Source organism: Thalassophryne amazonica, chromosome 13, assembly GCF_902500255.1.
Source record: "Thalassophryne amazonica chromosome 13, fThaAma1.1, whole genome shotgun sequence".
Classification (NCBI taxonomy): domain Eukaryota; kingdom Metazoa; phylum Chordata; class Actinopteri; order Batrachoidiformes; family Batrachoididae; genus Thalassophryne; species Thalassophryne amazonica.
The window spans coordinates 34961925-34983771 of NC_047115.1; the positions used below are offsets into that span (position 1 = coordinate 34961925).

General features: G+C 40.6%; 2 protein-coding genes across 6 annotated transcripts in view; one reads left to right on the forward strand and one right to left on the reverse strand.

The window, feature by feature from the left end:
• The window catches only part of anxa11a (annexin A11a), a 41362-nt gene extending 38303 nt beyond the window's left edge, over positions 1-3059 (reverse strand). The window contains exon 1 of one of the 5 annotated variants that reach the window (XR_004564630.1): positions 2855-3059. The gene's annotated coding sequence lies outside the window, so the exon portion shown is untranslated. Of the gene's footprint in view, positions 1-2851 lie in introns of all 5 variants that reach the window. The other 4 variants (XM_034185446.1, XM_034185444.1, XM_034185445.1 and 1 more) reach the window with 4 other exon arrangements.
• Positions 1-21847, forward strand: part of zcchc24 (zinc finger, CCHC domain containing 24) — a 122718-nt gene that overhangs the window by 8309 nt on the left and 92562 nt on the right. Inside the window, exon 2 of the mRNA XM_034185448.1 lies at positions 14797-15087. Within this exon, the coding sequence (XP_034041339.1) occupies positions 14848-15087 (240 nt within the window). The 5' untranslated portion in view covers positions 14797-14847. The remainder of the gene's footprint in view (positions 1-14796; positions 15088-21847) is intronic.

The following is a 21847-nucleotide window of genomic DNA, read 5'->3' on the forward strand; positions in this document are numbered from 1 at the left end:
CTCCCACATCCAAAGACATGCAGGTTAGGTGGATTGGAAATATTAAATTGTCCAGGTGTGCGTGCGGGTGTGCACATGTTTGTTTGTCTATATGTGGCCCTGCGACAGACTGGAATCCTGTCCAGGGTGTACCCCACCTTACGCTCTATGACTGCTGGGATAGGCTCCAGCCCCCCGTGACCCTTAATTGGACTAAGCGGTTGAAGATGAGTTTTTGTGAAATTACACAATTAACAGGAAATAAAAGGGTTAAGTTCCTCTTCTAAAAGTTGTTGAGGTCGAAGGTTCCAAAAACATTCTGAAGTCACACTGCACTCCAACTCATTATACAAGCTTTGCTTAATTTATTCGATGTGTATATTTTGCCGGATACGGCAAACACGCTCCTAGCGATATTTGACAGGATCTCCTCACTGACTGGCTAGTTCAAATGACGTCATCCTAGAGGGTATTTCAACATGGCGACGTCATCTGCACTGAGTGTTGCAACACCCTCGGCACTGAGTGTTGGTGTTAATTTTTCATCTTTAAAATGCCGTTTTGGGTGCCATAAAGTTGTCTGAATCGGAACAGAAAATCACCTACTGGTGGAAGGATTCTCAGATGCTAAAAGCAGCTCCAGGGATTCTCGGATGCTAAAAGCAGCTCAAAAACGTGGCACAGTGTGGTGAAAATTATTTCCACCGTGCCCGAAATTATTTCCACCACCGCGTCCAAAATTATGTCCACCGGCGCTTTTCTCCACACTGTGGAAATCATTTCGGGCACGGTGGAAATAATTTTTGCAGTCTTGGTAATTTTCTGTGTAGGGCGGGGATGATAAACAAAACCTGCAAATTCAAGAAAGAATAAAAACGAAAATACAGAAGTCGACGTTGGCACGTGTGTTTATCCTGTTTTTTCTCTGTCAGTGTCATGTCTGCAAAACCTTCGATCAGTCCACCCCTGAAAATAGTGAATGGTAAAATATGCCAATTTTCAATAATGAAAATCACCAATATCAAGCTACAACCCCTGGCAAAAATTATGGAATCACCGGCCTCAGAGGATGTTCATTCAGTTTAATTTTGTAGAAAAAAAGCAGATCACAGACATGACACAAAACTAAAGTCATTTCAAATGGCAACTTTCTGGCTTTAAGAAACACTATAAGAAATCAAGAAAAAAAGATTGTGGCAGTCAGTAACGGTTACTTTTTTAGACCAAGCAGAGGAAAAAAATATGGAATCACTCAATTCTGAGGAAAAAATTATGGAATCACCCTGTAAATTTTCATCCCCCAAATTAACACCTGCATCAAATCAGATCTGCTCATTGACACTGACCCTATGCCATGACATTGACCCTATGTGTCTTTTTGCAAGGAATGTTTTTGCAGTTTTTGCTCTATGGCAAGATGCATTATCATCTTGAAAAATGATTTCATCATCCCCAAACATCCTTTCAGTTGTCCAAAATATCAACATAAACTTGTGCATTTATTGATGATGTAATGACAGCCATCTCCCCAGTGCCTTTACCTGACATGCAGCCCCATACCATCAATGACTGTGGAAATTTACATGTTCTCTTCAGGCAGTCATCTTTATAAATCTCATTGGAAAGGCACCAAACAAAAGTTCCAGCATCATCACCTTGCCCAATGCAGATTCGAGATTCATCACTGAATATGACTTTCATCCAGTCATCCACAGTCCACAATTGCTTTTCCTTAGCCCATTGTAACCTTGTTTTTTTCTGTTTAGGTGTTAATGATGCCTTTCGTTTAGCTTTTCTGTATGTAAATCCCATTTCCTTTAGGCGGTTTCTTACAGTTCGGTCACAGACGTTGACTCCAGTTTCCTCCCATTCGTTCCTCATTTGTTTTGTTGTACATTTTTCGATTTTTGAGACATATTGCTTTAAGTTTTCTGTCTTGACGCTTTGATGTCTTCCTTGGTCTACCAGTATGTTTGCCTTTAACAACCTTCCCATGTTGTTTGTATTTGGTCCAGAGTTTAGACACAGCTGACTGTGAACAACCAACATCTTTTGCAACATTGCATGATGATTTACTCTCTTAAGAGTTTGATAATCCTCTCCTTTGTTTCAATTGACATCTGTCGTGTTGGAGCCATGATTCATGTCAGTCCACTTGGTGCAACAGCTCTCCAAGGTGTGATCACTCCTTTTTAGATGCAGACTAACGAGCAGATCTGATATGATGCAGGTGTTAGTTTTGGGGATGAAAATTTACAGGGTGATTCCATAATTTTTTAGAACACATTGTTCCTCTAATTATTTTGAGCAGTGTAGATAGACAGATAGATACTAAATGTGCATGATGAAGTTCAAAGCTTTCAGTGTCATAACAGGTTTGTCAGGGGTGGTTTAGATCTGCTTCCTCCCACTTTAAGAAAACTGAAAACGGAACTGTTTGGCAAACAAACCCACAAAACACCGCGGTTATCTGCATAGGGAGGTAGTCCATTAATAACACACAGCGATAATTAAACACGCATCGTTGGAAGCAGCTGAACAGGATCTGCTTCTGGCCTGTACAAATATACAACAGATCGTTGAATTGACTTCTGTTTCCTGTCCTGCTTCGCTGCTCCGTCAAATAAAAAGAAACACAACAACAACAAAAAAACAGGGGCTTTATAAAACCAACTACGACTTCAACGGGCATTTCGTAACCTTAAATGGCCGAGCCCGAAAAAAGTCTCTGGAATATGTTTGGCAGGCTAACGACAGCGTCGAAAATAGCAAATTAAAAATGATTAGCGAAATCACGTACCGCTTTAGGACGTGCTAACGTGACTTATTAGCCTAGCTTGTTTAATTTACGTAGTTATTTGATTTGGGCACTTACTGTTGGTTTCTTTCTTTTTCTTTTTTCCTGTTGGTACTCTTCGTCCAAAGGGCGTATTTCTTTAAGCAGTAGACAGTCCGGCTGTATTTAAGTGTCGTGGGAGGGACTCATAGTTTCCACTCAGAGCCTCGCTATGTTCCGTCGTGTACTGACTGACACAATACACGTTTTAATGCATACGTGAGGGAATCTTCCTGCCCAAGTTAACAAACCTGAAAAACGCTTAAATGTTTGGAGTTGACTCACACATTTACGAAGGTGCCTGCTTACAAAGTCACGGGCCGTAGTTATTTAAGAAGCCCGGAAGTGCTAAACAGAGCAACAACATACACACACACAAATGTCAACAAAAGGCTTTCAGGCAAAATAAGTCAAACATGGTACAATTATTTTAGAATCTATATTGTATGTGATTATGTCCTGAAAATTAAAGTAATTTATTAAATACAATGTACAAATAAAAAATTGTCTACCACCAGTGAATTGGCCATAGTACATGATTGTCATATTTTTCTGATATTTTCATATTATATTTTGTTTAAACAACTACTTTAAGGTAATCAAATAGGTTGGTTTAGAACAGTAATTATTTGTTTAAAGAACCCTTTATTTGTAAATGGTCTTCATACGTTTACCATATGTTTGCATGTATAACTACATTTATATGACTATTTTATGGATTTGATATAAAAGACAAGGATTACTTACCTGTGGCTTTATTTATTTCTACTCTGACCCAACTGGAATAAGTGGGTTGACAGCGCTGCCAACCGAGAGGGTCCCAGTGTCACAGACCAAACGGTCCCCCTCTAAAAATCGGTCCGACTGCCTTCACTGTGCATGAGTCATTTGGGACCACAGCAGCTCATCTGAGACAGAGTCGCTTCACCCAAAGTGATCAAATGGATTAATGTAATTATTAACTATCAGATGACAAGGTCAAATCTCTGAAATCATTCTAAAGTCAGTTTTAAGCAGAAACGAGGCGAAACACAATGACGCTTTGAAATTACCAATGAGCAGTGAACACATCAGCTAGCAGCTTGTGTAGCCACAGTGCTCTGATCGCTTCCTCCACCTTTTATGATGAAATAATGCTGAATTTATGAGGAAATAATTGTTGTACAAAAGCTTTGGATATCTGTCGCTGAGATAGATGATGACTGGAGTGCAGTTTTAAGCAGAAACGAGGTGATAATCCGTGAACCGCGGCTAATGATGCATGCTCAGTGAAGGCAGGGTGGACTGATTTTTAGGGGGGACTGTTCGGTCAGTGCCACCAGTATTTACCCCCCAGTCCCGCATGGCTGTGTGCAGGATGCCAATTAGTATAACATTTGTGTGGGTCCAGGCATGCCCCCAGACCCCCTAGTTAAGCTTTGCGCCCTTGGCACTCACAGCCACGTGTGGGTGTCCCACATTGGTAAATTCAAATGTTGGCAGGTATATATATATATATATATATATATATATATATATATATATATATATATATATATGATGGGGGAACAATATTTAACGAGCAACGCATGAAGATGATTAGCAAAAAAAAAAAAAAAAAGGTTTTATACATACATACATACATACATATATATATGTGCGTGTGTGTGTGTGTGTGTGTGTGTGTGTGTGTGTGTGTGTGTGTGTGTGTGTAAAAACAAAAAATCGAAGCATACATCATGTGAGGCAATTCACAGCATTTACTGTATGTGTGAAGAACATCTGTCACAAGAGGGAGCCCTTTTTAAAGCTTTCTACCTGACACACTTAAGAAAACTGGGTGACACTTTCTCTGGTTTGGATGACATGAGGAAGTCATATGGTTGACTGATTGAGAGTTGGATCACCGTTTCTTCTTGGCGGTCCAGCATGCTTTTAGTAGCATGCATGAAAAAGTGTATTTTATGACAGCTGAATTAACAACATTTTTGCATGAGATGTTGAAAAATGGCTCAATAACTGGGGCAGACTTGGGAGACATGGTCCCAGATAAGGTGCAGCAAACTGATTGAATTTGTAAACCCTAAAAATCATCCATGTTTGTTCCTGTTGGGAGCTCATAACAATTCCATTAAGCAAAAATGGCACTCAAAGTCAACAAGCATCACCTTGATGATATAGAGGAGCAGGAAGCCAAATGAATAATTAGAATGAAATAGAATGAAGACATGAATGAAATAAGTTAAAGCAAATTGAATAAGTGGATTATTACAGCTATTTTCCATGTGCATTTTTATTTTTTGATATTTCTTATTAATTCAATACAGAAACTATTAAATGTATGAAAAGTATTGTTTGTGCTTCAGCATATTAAAACGTCAACTCTTTATATCTGTTTTCAGGGTTTTGGAGTCCCCCCCAAAACACCAAAGTTCAATGTAGATAAAAGTTAGTGGTTATCAGTTGTGTCAGCTAAATGTTTGATCAGTTTAGTGTTAGCACAGTTAACTTTTCAGCTATAGGATTAGCTGTGCCCACCAGCCTTGCGTGTTTTGTCATCTAATTGCTTCAGATATGAAATTTGTGTTTTTGTGTCCAAACTAAGTAGAAATACACCAACACAAAGCAGCATCAAGGAAGATAGAAGTTTTCTGTGAATATTTATTCAAGTTCCAATCATTTGAGTGCACTGAATTAATATAAATATAGAATGCAATGCTAAAGTAGCCTCGGCCGTACGGGCATGTAATTAATGAAAGAGTGTGGAGAAAAAAATGCGACCTGTTGACCCCTTAGAATAGATCAAGGTTAGCCATTTTTGAACTTGTCCAAGGTCTGTGTCCCAAGAATGCTCCCTGTGAGTGAATTTGAAGACCCTGGTGGTAATAGCAATGAAGTTTTGCTGAGTGTGTAGAAAGAATGTGACCTTTTGACCCCTTAGAATAGGTCAAGGTTAGGCATCCTTAAAGTTGTCCAATGTCTGTGTCCCAAGAATGCTCCTTATGAATTTGAAGACCCTGGTGGTAATAGGAATGAAGTTATATTGAGTGTGTAGAAAGAATGTGACATTTTGACCCCTTAGAATAGGTCACGGTTAGACATTTTTTAACTTGTCCAAAGTCTGTGTCAAAAGAATGCTCCATGTGAATTTGAAGACCCTGGCGGTAATAGGAATGAAGTTATATTGAGTGTGTAGAAAGAATGTGACATTTTGACCCCTTAGAATAGGTCAAGGTTAGCCATTTTTTAACTTGTCCAAGGTCTGTGTCCCAAGAATGCTCCATATGAATTTGAATACCCTGGTGGTAATAGGAATGAAGTTATGCTGAGTGTGTAGAAAAATGTGACCTTTTGACCCCTTAGAATAGATCAAGGTTAGCAATTTTTGAACTTGTCCAAGGTCTATATCCCAAGAATGCTCCCTACGAATTTGAATACCCTGGCAGTATGAATGCTACCTAAGAATTGGAAGACCCTGGCAGTAATAGGACTGGAGTTATCAATCAATCAACTTTTTTCTTATATAGCGCCAAATCACAACAAACAGTTGCCCCAAGGCGCTCCACATTGCAAGGCAAGGCCATACAAAAAAAAAAAAACCCCAACGGTCAAAAAGACCCCCTATGAGCAAGCACTTGGCCACAGTGGGAAGGAAAAACTCCCTTTTAACAGGAAGAAACCTCCAGCAGAACCAGGCTCAGGGAGGGGCAGTCTTCTGCTGAGACTGGTTGGGGCTGAGGGAAAGAACCAGGAAAAAGAGATCGATCACTAATGATTAAATGCAGAGTGATGCATACGGAGCAAAAAGAGAAAGAAACAGTGCATCATGGGAACCCCCCCACAGTCTACGTCTAAAGCAACATAACCAAGGGATGGTCCAGGGTCACCCGATCCAGCCCTAACTATAAGCCTTAGCGAAAAGGAAAGTTTTAAGCCTAATCTTAAAAGTAGAGAGGGTATCTGTCTCCCTGATCTGAATTGGGAGCTGGTTCCACAGGAGAGGAGCCTGAAAGCTGAAGGCTCTGCCTCCCATTCTACTCTTACAAACCCTAGGAACTACAAGTAAGCCCGCAGTCTGAGAGCGAAGCGCTCTAATGGGGTAATATGGTACTACGAGGTCCCTAAGATAAGATGGGACCTGATTATTCAAAACCTTATAAGTAAGAAGAAGAATTTTAAATTCTATTCTAGCATTAACAGGAAGCCAATGAAGGGAGGCCAACACGGGTGAGATATGCTCTCTCCTGCTAGTCCCCGTCAGTACTCTAGCTGCAGCATTCTGAACCAACTGAAGGCTTTTTAGGGAACTTTTAGGACAACCTGATAATAATGAATTACAATAGTCCAGCCTAGAGGAAACAAATGCATGAATTAGTTTTTCAGCATCACTCTGAGACAAGACCTTTCTGATTTTAGAGATATTGCGTAAATGCAAAAAGGCAGTCCTACATATTTGTTTAATATGCGCTTTGAATGACATATCCTGATCAAAAATAACTCCAAGATTTCTCACAGTATTACTAGAGATCAGGGTAATGCCATCCAGAGTAACGATCTGGTTAGACACCATGCTTCTAAGATTTGTGGGGCCAAGTACAATAACTTCAGTTTTATCTGAGTTTAAAAGCAGGAAATTAGAGGTCATCCATGTCTTTATGTCTGTAAGACAATCCTGCAGTTTAGCTAATTGGTGCGTATCCTCTGGCTTCATGGATAGATAAAGCTGGGTATCATCTGCGTAACAATGAAAATTTAAGCAATACCGTCTAATAATACTGCCCAAGGGAAGCATGTATAAAGTGAATAAAATTGGTCCTAGCACAGAACCTTGTGGAACTCCATAATTAACTTTAGTCTGTGAAGAAGATTCCCCATTTACATGAACAAACTGTAATCTATTAGACAAATATGATTCAAACCACCGCAGCGCAATGCCTTTAATACCTATGACATGCTCTAATCTCTGTAATAAAATTTTATGGTCAACAGTATCAAAAGCAGCACTGAGGTCCAACAGAACAAGCACAGAGATAAGTCCACTGTCCGAAGCCATAAGAAGATCATTTGTAACCTTCACTAATGCTGTTTCTGTACTATGATGAATTCTAAAACCTGACTGAAACTCTTCAAATAGACCATTCCTCTGCAGGTGATCAGTTAGCTGTTTTACAACTACCCTCTCAAGAATCTTTGAGAGAAAAGGAAGGTTGGAGATTGGCCTATAATTAGCTAAGATAGCTGGGTCAAGTGATGGCTTTTTAAGTAATGGTTTAATTACTGCCACCTTAAAGGCCTGTGGTACATAACCAACTAACAAAGATAGATTGATCATATTTAAGATTGAAGCATTAAATAATGGTAGGACTTCCTTGAGCAGCCTGGCAGGAATGGGGTCTAATAAGCATGTTGATGGTTTGGATGAAGTAACTAATGAAAATAACTCAGACAGAACAATCGGAGAGAAAGAGTCTAACCAAATACCGGCATCACTGAAAGCAGCCAAAGATAACGATACATCTTTGGGATGGTTATGAGTAATTTTTTCTCTACTAGTCAAAATTTTGTTAGCAAAGAAAGTCATGAAGTCATTACTAGTTAAAGTTAATGGAATACTCAGCTCAATAGAGCTCTGACTCTTTGTCAGCCTGGCTACAGTGCTGAAAAGAAACCTGGGGTTGTTCTTATTTTCTTCAATTAGTGATGAGTAGAAAGATGTCCTAGCTTCACGAAGGGCTTTCTTATAGAGCAACAAACTCTTTTTCCAGGCTAAGTGAAGATCTTCTAAATTAGTGAGACGCCATTTCCTCTCCAACTTACGGGTTATCTGCTTTAAGCTACGAGTTTGTGAGTTATACCACGGAGTCAGACACTTCTGATTTAAAGCTCTCTTTTTCAGAGGAGCTACAGCATCCAAAGTTGTCTTCAATGAGGATGTAAAACTATTGACAAGATACTCTAACTCCCTTACAGAGTTTAGGTAGCTACTCTGCTCTGTGTTGGTATATGACATTAGAGAACATAAAGAAGGAATCATATCCTTAAACCTAGTTACAGCGCTTTCTGAAAGACTTCTAGTGTAATGAAACTTATTCCCCACTGCAGGGTAGTCCATCAGGGTAAATGTAAATGTTATTAAAAAATGATCAGACAAAAGGGAGTTTTCAGGGAATACTGTTAAGTCTTCTATTTCCATACCATAAGTCAGAACAAGATCTAAAATATGATTAAAGTGGTGGGTGGACTCATTTACTTTTTGAGCAAAGCCGATAGAGTCTAATAATAGATTAAATGCAGTGTTGAGGCTGTCATTCTCAGCATCTGTGTGGATGTTAAAATCGCCCACTATAATTATCTTATCTGAGCTAAGCACTAAGTCAGACAAAAGGTCTGAAAATTCACAGAGAAACTCACAGTAACGACCAGGTGGACGATAGATAATAACAAATAAAACTGTTTTTTGGGACTTCCAATTTGGATGGACAAGACTAAGAGACAAGCTTTCAAATGAATTAAAGCTCTGTCTAGGTTTTTGATTAATTAATAAGCTGGAATGGAAGATTGCTGCTAATCCTCCGCCCCGGCCCGTGCTACGAGCATTCTGACAGTTAGTGTGACTCGGGGGTGTTGACTCATTTAAACTAACATATTCATCCTGCTGTAACCAAGTTTCTGTTAGGCAGAATAAATCAATACGTTGATCAATTATTATATCATTTACCAACAGGGACTTAGAAGAAAGAGACCTAATGTTTAATAGACCACATTTAACTGTTTTAGTCTGTGGTGCAATTGAAGGTGCTATATTATTTTTTCTTTTTGAATTTTTATGCTTAAATAGATTTTTGCTAGTTATTGGTGGTCTGGGAGCAGGCACCGTCTCTACGGGGATGGGGTAATAAGGGGATGGCAGGGGGAGAGAAGCTGCAGAGAGGTGTGTAAGACCACAGCTCTGCCTCCTGGTCCCAACGCTAGACAGTCACAGTTTGGAGGATCCAAGAAAATTGGCCAGATTTCTAGAAATGAGAGCTGCTCCCTCTAAAGTGGGATGGATGCCGTCTCTCCTAACAAGACCAGGTTTTCCCCAGAAGCTTTGCCAATTATCAATGAAGCCCACCTCATTTTTTGGACACCACTCAGACAGCCAGCAATTCAAGGAGAACATGCGGCTAAACATGTCACTCCCGGTCTGATTGGGGAGGGGCCCAGAGAAAACAACAGAGTCCGACATTGTTTTTGCAAAGTTACACACCGATTCAATGTTAATTTTAGTGACCTCCGATTGGCGTAACCGAGTGTCATTACTGCCGACGTGAATTACAATCTTACCAAATTTACGCTTAGCCTTAGCCAGCAATTTCAAATGTCCTTCGATGTCGCCTGCTCTGGCCCCCGGAAGACAATTGACAATGGTTGCTGGTGTCGCTAACTTCACATTTCTCAAAACAGAGTCGCCAATAACCAGAGTTTGATCCTCGGCGAGTGTATCGTCGAGTGGGGAAAAACGGTTAGAGATGTGAACGGGTTGACGGTGTACACGGGGCTTCTGTTTAAGGCTACGCTTCCTCCTCACAGTCACCCAGTCAGCCTGCCTTCCCGACTGCACGGGGTCTGCCAGGGGGTAACTAACGGCGGCTAAGCTACCTTGGTCCGCACCGACTACAGGGGCCTGGCTAGCTGTAGAATTTTCCACGGTGCGGAGCCGAGCCTCCAATTCGCCCAGCCTGGCCTCCAAAGCTACGAATAAGCTGCACTTATTACAAGTACCGTTACTGCTAAAAGAGGCCGAGGAATAACTAAACATTTCACACCCAGAGCAGAAAAGTACGGGAGAGACAGGAAAAGCCGCCATGCTAAAACGGCTAAGAGCTAGTAGCTATGCTAAGCTAGCGGATTCCCAAACAGGGAATCCGACACTAGACAGGCTGTGGAGCAGCACAGGTAACGCACGACAACAGTGCTAAAATAAAATAAAAATCCACTAGACAGGCTGTGGAGCAGCACAGGTAACGCACGACAACAGTGCTAAAATAAAATAAAAATCCACTGGACAGGCTGTGGAGCAGCACAGGTAACGCACGACAACAGTGCTAAAATAAAATAAAAATCCACTAGACAGGCTGTGGAGCAGCACAGGTAACGCACGACAACAGTGCTAAAACAAAATAAAAATCCACTAGACAGGCTGTGGAGCAGCACAGGTAACGCACGACAACAGTGCTAAATAAAATAAAAATCCACTAGACAGGCTGTGGAGCAGCACAGGTAACGCACGACAACAGTGCTAAACAAAATAAAAATCCACTAGACAGGCTGTGGAGCAGCACAGGTAACGCACGACAACAGTGCTAAATAAAAATAAAAATCCACTAGACAGGCTGTGGAGCAGCACAGGTAACGCACGACAACAGTGCTAAATAAAAATCCACTGGACAGGCTGTGGAGCAGCACAGGTAACGCACGACAACAGTGCTAAAAAAAATAAAATAATCAAAATCCACTGGACAGGCTGTGGAGCAGCACAGGTAACGCACGACAACAGTGCTAAAACAAAATAAAAATCCACTAGACAGGCTGTGGAGCAGCACAGGTAACGCACAACAACAGTGCTAAAAAATAAAATAAAATAAAAATAAAAATCCACTGGACAGGCTGTGGAGCAGCACAGGCAACGCACGACAACAGTGCTAAAACAAAATAAAAATCCACTAGACAGGCTGTGGAGCAGCACAGGTAACGCACGACAACAGCGCTAAATAAAAATCCACTGGACAGGCTGTGGAGCAGCACAGGTAACGCACGACAACAGTGGTAAAAAATAAAATAAAAATCCACTGGACAGGCTGTGGAGCAGCACAGGTAACGCACGACAACAGTGCTAAAAAATAAAATAAAAATCCACTGGACAGGCTGTGGAGCAGCACAGGTAACGCACGACAACAGTGCTAAAAAAAATAAAATAAAAATCCACTGGACAGGCTGCGGAGCAGCACAGGTAACACACGACAACAGTGGTAAAAAATAAAATAGAAATCCACTGGACAGGCTGTGGAGCAGCACAGGTAACACACGACAACAGTGGTAAAAAATAAAATCAAAATCCACTAGACAGGCTGTGGAGCAGCACAGGTAACACACGACAACAGTGCTAAAAAAAAAAAATCAAAATCAAAATCCACTGGACAGGCTGTGGAGCAGCACAGGTAACGCACGACAACAGTGGTAAAAAATAAAATAAAAATCCACTGAACAGGCTGTGGAGCAGCACAGGTAACACACGACAACAGTGCTAAAAAATAAAATAAAAATCCACTGAACAGGCTGTGGAGCAGCACAGGTAACACACGACAACAGTGCTAAAAAATAAAATAAAAATCCACTGGACAGGCTGTGGAGCAGCACAGGTAACACACGACAACAGTGCTAAAAAATAAAATAAAAATCCACTGAACAGGCTGTGGAGCAGCACAGGTAACACACGACAACAGTGCTAAAAAATAAAATAAAAATCCACTGGACAGGCTGTGGAGCAGCACAGGTAACGCACGACAACAGTGGTAAAAAATAAAATAAAAATCCACTGGACAGGCTGTGGAACAGCACAGGTAACGCACGACAACAGTGCTAAAAAATAAAATAAAAATCCACTGAACAGGCTGTGGAGCAGCACAGGTAACGCACGACAACAGTGCTAAAAAATAAAATAAAAATCCACTGGACAGGCTGTGGAGCAGCACAGGTAACGCACGACAACAGTGCTAAAATAAAATAAAAATCCACTGAACAGGCTGTGGAGCAGCACAGGTAACGCACGACAACAGTGGTAAAAAATAAAATAAAAATCCACTGGACAGGCTGTGGAACAGCACAGGTAACACATGACAACAGTGGTAAAAAATAAAATAAAAATCCACTAGGCAGGCTGTGGAGCAGCACAGGTAACACACGACAACAGTGGTAAAAAATAAAATAAAAATCCACTGGACAGGCTGTGGAACAGCACAGGTAACACATGACAACAGTGCTAAAAAATAAAATAAAAATCCACTAGGCAGGCTGTGGAGCAGCACAGGTAACACACGACAACAGTGGTAAAAAATAAAATAAAAATCCACTGGACAGGCTGTGGAGCAGCACAGGTAACACACGACAACAGTGCTAAAATAAAATAAAAATCCACTGGACAGGCTGTGGAGCAGCACAGGTAACGCACGACAACAGTGCTAAAATAAAATTAAAATCCACTGGACAGGCTGTGGAGCAGCACAGGTAACACACGACAACAGTGCTAAAATAAAATAAAATCCACTGGACAGGCTGTGGAGCAGCACAGGTAACACACGACAACAGTGCTAAAATAAAATAAAAATCCACTGGACAGGCTGTGGAGCAGCACAGGTAACACACGACAACAGTGCTAAAATAAAATAAAAATCCACTGGACAGGCTGTGGAGCAGCACAGGTAACGCACGACAACAGTGCTAAAATAAAATAAAAATCCACTGGACAGGCTGTGGAGCAGCACAGGTAACACACGACAACAGTGCTAAAATAAAATAAAAATCCACTGGACAGGCTGTGGAGCAGCACAGGTAACACACGACAACAGTGCTAAAATAAAATTAAAATCCACTGGACAGGCTGTGGAGCAGCACGACAACAGTGCTAAAAAATAAAATAAAAATAAAAACGAAAGCGTTAGCAAGCTAGTTAGCTTGCCAACGCTGATGAAGGTTAGCTGATAAAAGTGCTCCGTCGCGATGCTTCGACCGTTAGAGGTCTTCTTTAGGCGTTGGAGCACGGTGAAAAAGTAAAAAAAAAGTTAAAAAGTCTTGAAAAAGACTGTTAATTCAAAGAACTCAAACAGCTCAGTTCAAACAGCTAACAGATACAGCAGAACACCGCTGTGCTCCGGAACAGGAAGTCAAGACCTGATCAGATGTGTCAGTTATGCTGAGTGTGCTGAAAAATGTGACCTTTTGACCCCTTAGAATAGATCAAGGTTAGCAATTTTTGAACTTGCCCAAGGTCTATATCCCAAGAATGCTCCCTACGAATTTGAATACCCTGGCAGTAATAGGACTGGAGTTATGCTGAGTACAGACAGACAGACAGATGGATGGACAAACACAAAGTCTTTGCAATACCCGATGACCAAAAAGCTATCAGAAAGATTATATGTTCAAGTGTGACATTGTTAGAAGGAAGTGGTAGTGACTTCGACAATGCCATGCAGGGCTATGCCCCCCCCCCCACTGAGGGCGAGTAAAGCCCCTCAAGGTGTGTGACTGGCGTATTAGTGGCAGCTGTTGTTATGCTGTACTTGCCAGCACTTGTCGCCAACTGCAGGTGTGTGCACTGCATGTCCGTGGCATTCAGTGGCGGCATGGCGTGCAAAACCTGGAGTCGTTTTATCAACTCCCCCCCCCCCCCCCCTTCCCTTTTAATCACGGATTTGTCATTTCTGAACAGCCTGGTGCTTTCCAGCCTCTCACACAGACAGCGTGTGCATGTGTTACAAATTTAGTGTTTGACCAAAACACTGGCCACACCCTCGTAAGTGTGCCGACAACCTTGTTGCATTGCGTGATGTGTTTGTGGCGGATGGGTGTGAGACACCACGAATACGTCGTCTGTGTGTGAGAGGGGCTTAAGACTGTCTTTGCCTGCATGTGCATGGCCCTTCCCTCCCCCCTCAGAATCCACATAGCTACGCCTCTGCCGCACACAGCTGACTGCTCTGCGTGCGCAATGACGCACCGCCGTCCTAATTGCATAACCAATGAGCGCGTCTCTGCCCCGCTGTAATAAAGGCAGATAGCGGAGCATGGGGAGCAAGGGGAGAACTTTCTATACTGACATGTTAGCGCGATGACTTTACAGTAACATCTAAGTGGGACGAGGCTCCCGGCGTGAGGAGGACAGCGCCCTGCAGGGGAACGAACTGAGGAGCACTTTGCCATCTGACCGACGTGCGGGAACGCAGGGGGTGGGGAAAAAAAACGGTCCAAAAAGTCAGCGTCGGAAAGTCCGATTTTCCCATCTGCATTGAAAGATGAGCTTGTTGTCTGCCATAGACACGAGTGCCTCCGTGTACCAGCCTGCGCAACTTCTCAACTGGGTCTATCTCTCCCTCCAGGACCCCCACCAGACCAGCGCCTTTGACGCCTTCAGACCCGAAGCCAACTCCTCACACCCGGATCTCAGTTTTAGCAAAACTCCCGCAGCGGCCGACCTGAGCTCGTCTCTCAACTCCAACTATCTCAACAACTTCTTTCAGCTGCAGCGGAATGAGGTGAAAGCAGAACCGCACTTTGGATGGTGGTTTCTCTCTCTCTCTCTCTCTCTCTCTCTCTCTCTCTGAGCGTTTTAACACACAGCACATGGACTATTCTGGTAGGACACATAACCGCCATGATATTTCTTACACCACTGACACATTTAGCATTCTATTTAAATATGATGGGGAATAATATTCAACGAGTAACGCATGAAGATGATTGGCAAAAAAAAGAAGGTTCTTGCTGTTGGAAATCATTCCACAAATTCCTAAAATAATATATATGCCGATTAGATATGATGATTTTTATTATTTAATCTAGTTAAAAAAAAACACCTTACTATTAAATGGGAAATTCATCTTTGTAATACTGTAAAATACAAAAAAAAAAATGTTAAAGCAAAATTACAACATAAAAACAGTTAAAGTTATGGTGGAGCACAGATTAGGTTTTAGTGTGAAATTTTCACTGTAAATTTATTTTTGACTGTCACATACCTATGTGGAATATTATATCAGTTTTGATATTTATCTCAATTTTTTAAAAAGGGCCACTGGAAGAGTGCAAAACGCACACCGCACATGTTTGACTCATGCAAATTAATTTGTTGTGATACCATAATATATGGTTTCTGTGTGGCTTTGACATTTAATCTACTCTGTTCAAAATTGAACCTCTATATCGTGGACTAACACACAACTCTCTCATCATGTTTAATCCACTCAGGCTTCAAACTGTTTAGATTAAATAGCTGCGTTTGACCTTTCAAGGTCACCAAAGGTCATGTGACCAACAGAAAGGAGACCTGTGACTTCATATTAGTGTTTCATAGTAACTGCAGGTGTATCTTTGACCAGTATTCAATAGAGCCACTGTAACTATCCTCTTTATAAGCATCAGGCCAAAAATTTGTCCTTCACCTGTGACCTTGAAGTTTGAACATTTTTTATTCTCAAAATCAAATCACTCTTTGACTGACCCTCAGTCATTCCACCAAAAGCGATCCTAATAGGATCAAAATTCTTTGAGTTTTGTTCACACAGAGATGGACTGACACAGGCTGATACACTCACAGAAATATTTAACCCTAACTTTAAGATTTATGTAATTTTATTACAATGACAAATTCCCATTTACTTTTTCAGATAATTTTAATACAAACCTACCAAATAAACATTACATGATGCATATTCATTACTGTAATAAATCCTATTTATTTGAAATGCATGATCCTCAGCTTTATGTATTTGGTATTGGTAAAATATAATTACTCTAAATCAATAATAATGACAGTATTTATTTAAAATACATAAAGTATATTGTTTGAATTTCATAATAATTATGTTACCTGTACATAGGTAACATAATTATTATGCAATTCAAACAATATACTTTATGTATTTTAAATAAATACTGTCATTATTATTGATTTAGAGTAATTATATTTTATTAATACTAAATACATAAAGCTGAGGATTATGCATTTCAAATGAATAGGATCCATTACAGTAATGAATATGCATCATGTAAGGTTTATTTGGTAGGTTTGTATTAAAATTATCTAAAAAGTAAATGGGAATCTGTCATGTAATAAAATCACATAAATCTTAAAAGTTAGGGTTAAATATTTCTGTGAGTGTAACAATAAATAAAACAATCCACTCATTACAAGTGAACAACTTGGATTTTTTTTTTTCATATCACAACAGCTTGGTAGGCTGTTTCCTTGGTTCATAATGTAATTATTAAATTATGCAGTAATAGGCAATAACAAGAGGGCACTCACAGAGAATATACGTACCTCCACCAGGGCCCTGCAGCCCTCTGTTTATTTGTTATTAACTGAGCAGAAGTACAGCTGGGGGGTTGTTGCCAAAGTTCAAAAACCACAGAAATCTGGGAGGCATTTACAAAACAAAGCAAATTAATCTGATCCTGGCTCAGAATTCAATCAAGTCTTCCTCTCCATCAGAGAAATATATCTTTGCATGCAATGAAAACTGTGAACACATATTTAAAGCTACAGTGTGTAGGATTTAGGGGATTTTATTAGCAGAGATGGTGTATACCATTCATACGCATCTGTTCATTAGTGTGTAATTAATTACCTGCAACAACGAACTGATGTGTTTTCATACATTTAGAATGAGCCCGTTATATTTACACGGAAGCGGGCCCCCCCTCATGAAGGCCGCCATGTTGTGCCACCATGTTGATGCAGTAGCCCAAAAGGAACAAACTTACATGTACGTTTTGCAGTGCAGCTGGAAAACGGAAAACTGAAGAAAAAAAGAAGAGGGATCAGTGGTTACACCTGTATACACTGTCTACTGTTTTTTGCTGCTGGCTAAGAAGTTTGAGAACCCTCGTTTTTTTGTTAATTGGAGGATCATACATATTGCTTCACAAGAGAAGGAAAGGGTCGCCAAAGAAGCAAAAATGTGAAGGAAAACAAAATGGTAACAAGTGATGGGAAAATCTGCATCCTCATGACTAGATGATGCTAATTTCCACACACTGTGGCTTTTATTATGGCATTTTAATTATGCATGGCTCTCACAAGAGTCAATTCAGTGCAGTGTATTTAGGCGCTTCGCACGGGTAAGGTCTACCATTACCAACTCCCCTCAGCAAGCACATAGGAGGTGACAGTGCTAAGGAACAATTCCCTCTGGCATTTTTGAGGAAGAAACCTCAAGCAGACCAGACTCAGCGGGGTGACCCATTGCTTAGGCCATTCTAACAGTTACAAAGTTACAGTAGTTATAGAGAAGGAGCATAATATGCAAAGTCCATCGTAAGGCCAATCCTACAGAGTCCAAGGTCAGTCCCATATACCTGCCACTGGCAGGGATCCGTTTTCCCATATGAAAGGGAAAACAGATGAGTTTTAAATCTGGACTTGAATGACTCCACAGAATCTGACTGTTTTATCTCAGCAGACAGATCGTTCCATAAAACAGGCACACAATAAGAGAATGCTCTGTGGCCTGCTGACTTCTTTTTAACCTTAGGGACACATAGTAATCCTGCATCCTGAGAATGCAGAGCTCGGGCAGGTAAGCAAGGCTTAGCGCTAGTACATGAATGATTTTAGAACACCTCAAAATCAGGCCTCACAGCGACAGGAAGCCAGTGAAACGAGACCAAAATCGGCATAATGTGGTCAAACTGATTGGCAGTGATTGAAATAGATTCCCCTGGGCACATCTATTTGGACGCTTCTGACCACTGCAGGCTCTTGCTGAGGTCTGCTGTCTCTGACATCTTCAAATAGACCAGGTGATGCCAACAAAATCCATCCTCATTTACATATTGTCTATTCCTGTAGCTCGGTGTAATTTTAGGGACAAACAAACTAATAACATGCAGTGTGCAAATCTGATACTGCAGACCAGCCTGTGCAAAAAGCCACCAGCACAGCCCCGTAACCTCACCTTTAACTAAGGAAATACCTAAACTGTGAGGAAAACAGACCCGTAAAGAATATACAGCGAGTCAATTACCCCACAAATAACTAGTTTCTTAGATCTATGTTACTTTCATGCCACATGCTGGAAAGACAAGGATTCTATTCACCATCTAAACCCGGTGTCCATTATTATGGTGGTAACCATAGAGGCTTTTGAAGTCATTTAACATGAAACAGTCCTCTGAAAATTGGGCGTGTACATTATACATTACACGCAGTTGTGTAATTCCATTCAATCCACGCAAGTATGAAGAGTTTCAAACTGAAGTAACACATATACAGTCTGGAAATGGTTTGGGGGGGGGGGGGGGGGGGGTTTACAAATTTTTGCACTTGCAAAGCCAAGTAAAATAAACCACTGTAGAGATTTGATGATGCGATGACTAATGTATGCTTTAGTTGTTTTTGTCTCCAGAGATCACACAAGAAATTAATGTATTTGATGTTGACAGAGAACTCATCTTGCAGCACATTATAGTATGTGTATTAGTCTAGTTAGCACTGCATTTGCATATTACTTTGTCTTCTAACGTGTAATTACAAGTTGAGGAGACAGATAATGTACGTCCCACCACTATGTACATAATATATGGGCTCATATCTCATAATGCTTTCATTTAGTCATCTGTGTGACACATACAGTATAATAACTCATTAACAGTGTATTAACACGGCTTGATAATTACACCATGTACGTATCCCATTGGGGAATATATAGTTGATCTGATTGCATTGTACACTTTTGTGCATATATTTACATATTCATGAGGACATAATGATTTGTGAATGCCACAACCTATTAACAATGCACTGTAGGTGCTTGATACTTACACCATATGTGTTGTCGATTTTTGGATTTGTTTGTGTACATATTTGCATATTAATGAGGATTAAGTAATATTAAGTACTCTGTAACGCTATGGTCATGCAATCGTTTCAACACAGTTGTGAACCTTTCGAAGTTCTCTGATGGAGTTAACGTGTTGGTGGGGGTCACAACACACACACACTGTCAAAACATTAGGGGGCGCAAATTGTTTCATGAAGATTGGTCCACTGTATCGTGACGTCTATGGTCATGAAAGTCGTTGATTGTAAAAGCGGGAAAAAGTGTGATGCTGGAAATGTACTTAGCGGACTGATCACAGCCCGTGCAGTCTTCGTCGTCTCGACTTGTAGTTACAGTTTTTGGGAGGTGAACATCAGGCTACAGAGAGGGCCTCGGAGGAGGTTTGCAAGGACATAGAGGGCTCTATGTGGCTACGGACATATTTATACGGAGTAGCATTAATTGGGTTCAACTCATGAACAACACATGGTAGACACTTGATACTGTGACACAACTTTACCTTTAAAGCTTGATCCAAAAGCTGGTGTGAAGCCCTCCTGTAGTGCTGCACCTCATCCTTATGAAAACAGACCCAGATCTGCTGCAGCTGCCACCTCAATCTGACACAAACAACACCACAACCAGTTTGGTCCTCAGAGTTTTTCCCATTGTAACCAAGGGGGAACCTCTGGCGCTGAAGAATGAAGCCTAGTTTTTTTTTAAGTGGTTTTGGTCTCTATTGCTAGTGTACCCATGCTTGGGGGTGACTTTTCATATAACGTATATGTTCATATAACTTAGCTTCATATAACTTAGGCCATTTTAAGCCATAAAGTTGTGCATATTTAGCAGTGTGGCTGATTTGACTGACAGCTAGCATAGAGCCATTGGTAGCTCTGCTCTGTGCATTTTAACGCAAATGTGACATAATATAGCTGTGTGGTTAATTGTACTCATGGACCATCTAAGAAGTTTGTGCTCCAGTATTTTTGGTGAGTAAAAGTGTAGCTTTATTTAATTTGTGTATTAGCAGCATTAGCACTAGTTAGCAGGTATTGATAGCTTGGTTATGCTGCTGTTATTGATGTTATTTTCCCATCTTAAGTTTTAATCCCTCTACACAAGCCACCTGATATTAAAGCCACATGCCAATCTGCAAAAAAATCCATTAATTATTCACTCAAAACCAGTATAAGGTGTGTTAGCCTTAGCTAGCCCGGTTATTGTTGGTCATTCGGTTTGGTTGTTTTTATTTCATTTGATATTTATATTTCTTTTACTCTTTTAATTATGTCTTTTAATTGTGCTTTTAATCTTTTAATTTATTTTTATTTGTTTTTGGGTGTTTGTGTGAAGTGCCTTGGGGCGACGCTGTCGTGAGTTGGTGCTCTACAAATTTAATAAATTGAAATTGAAATTCAATTGAAAATTTAACCTTTATTTAACCAGATTAGTCCCATTGAGATCAAGACCTGTTTTGCAAGGGAGACCTGGACATTTCTAAAGTTTCCAATTCACCTAATGTCGAGAAATGTCAGAAAACCTGTGGGTAATTGTAACACATCCGTCACAATGCTAGCTCGCTCACTCACTCACTGAGTAAACTGTCTCTCCATTAGCAGATGTGTGTGAAATCTGTTTCTTGTGGGCTGACAGGAGGATGTCTAGGGCCAAACTGAAGACATGCTGGGCACAAAGCAAATGTTCCTGTTTAATATTTGTTAAAAAATAATGTTTTCAATCTCCATTATATACATGAGCTTAGCGAATATGCAAACATATGCATTTCTGGAAAGGGCGACAACACATAATACGTACGTTAAAAAGCAAAGCTAAAAACACATAGCAGATGGAAAAGCTGCCAGACTACACAGAGCTATAACGCTTGATTTACAGTGACGAAATGTAATAAATGAACATGAGTTCTGGAGGTGGTTAGCAAGACAATCCCCACAGCTGGCAGATAAAGTTTTGGACTTCAGCACCCGCTGGGTTGAGAAGTCAATGCTTTCAGTACTGTGCAATAACATCATTTCCCAAACATGACCTCCTGTTCTGCATTACAAAAAGTTTATCTCCTATGTGTTTTATCATTCCTACGCTGTTTTAATTCAGAGAGGTGTGAAAGCAGATTGCAAGTCAGGAAGGATGAGCTCATTATTTAGGGTTAATTACTCAGCTGTCTGCAGTACATACCTCTGTCCTAAAATCACATAAAGACATTTTTACTCAGAGGCCAATTCCTGTCTGGATTGCATTTGACCAGAGGAAGACGTGGATTATTAAGAAAAGGAACATCAGGCTTTACTTTCGCAGTTGCTGCTAATATTCTGAGGGCATCTTTATTTGCTGGCATGCAGAGACATTCAGAGGCATGCAATGCTGCATTTTGCAGATGACAAACAGTGACCATTGCTTAGCTCACCACCAACAGCGCACAGTGACATTGCTGATGTTCCACAGGCTGACGAGG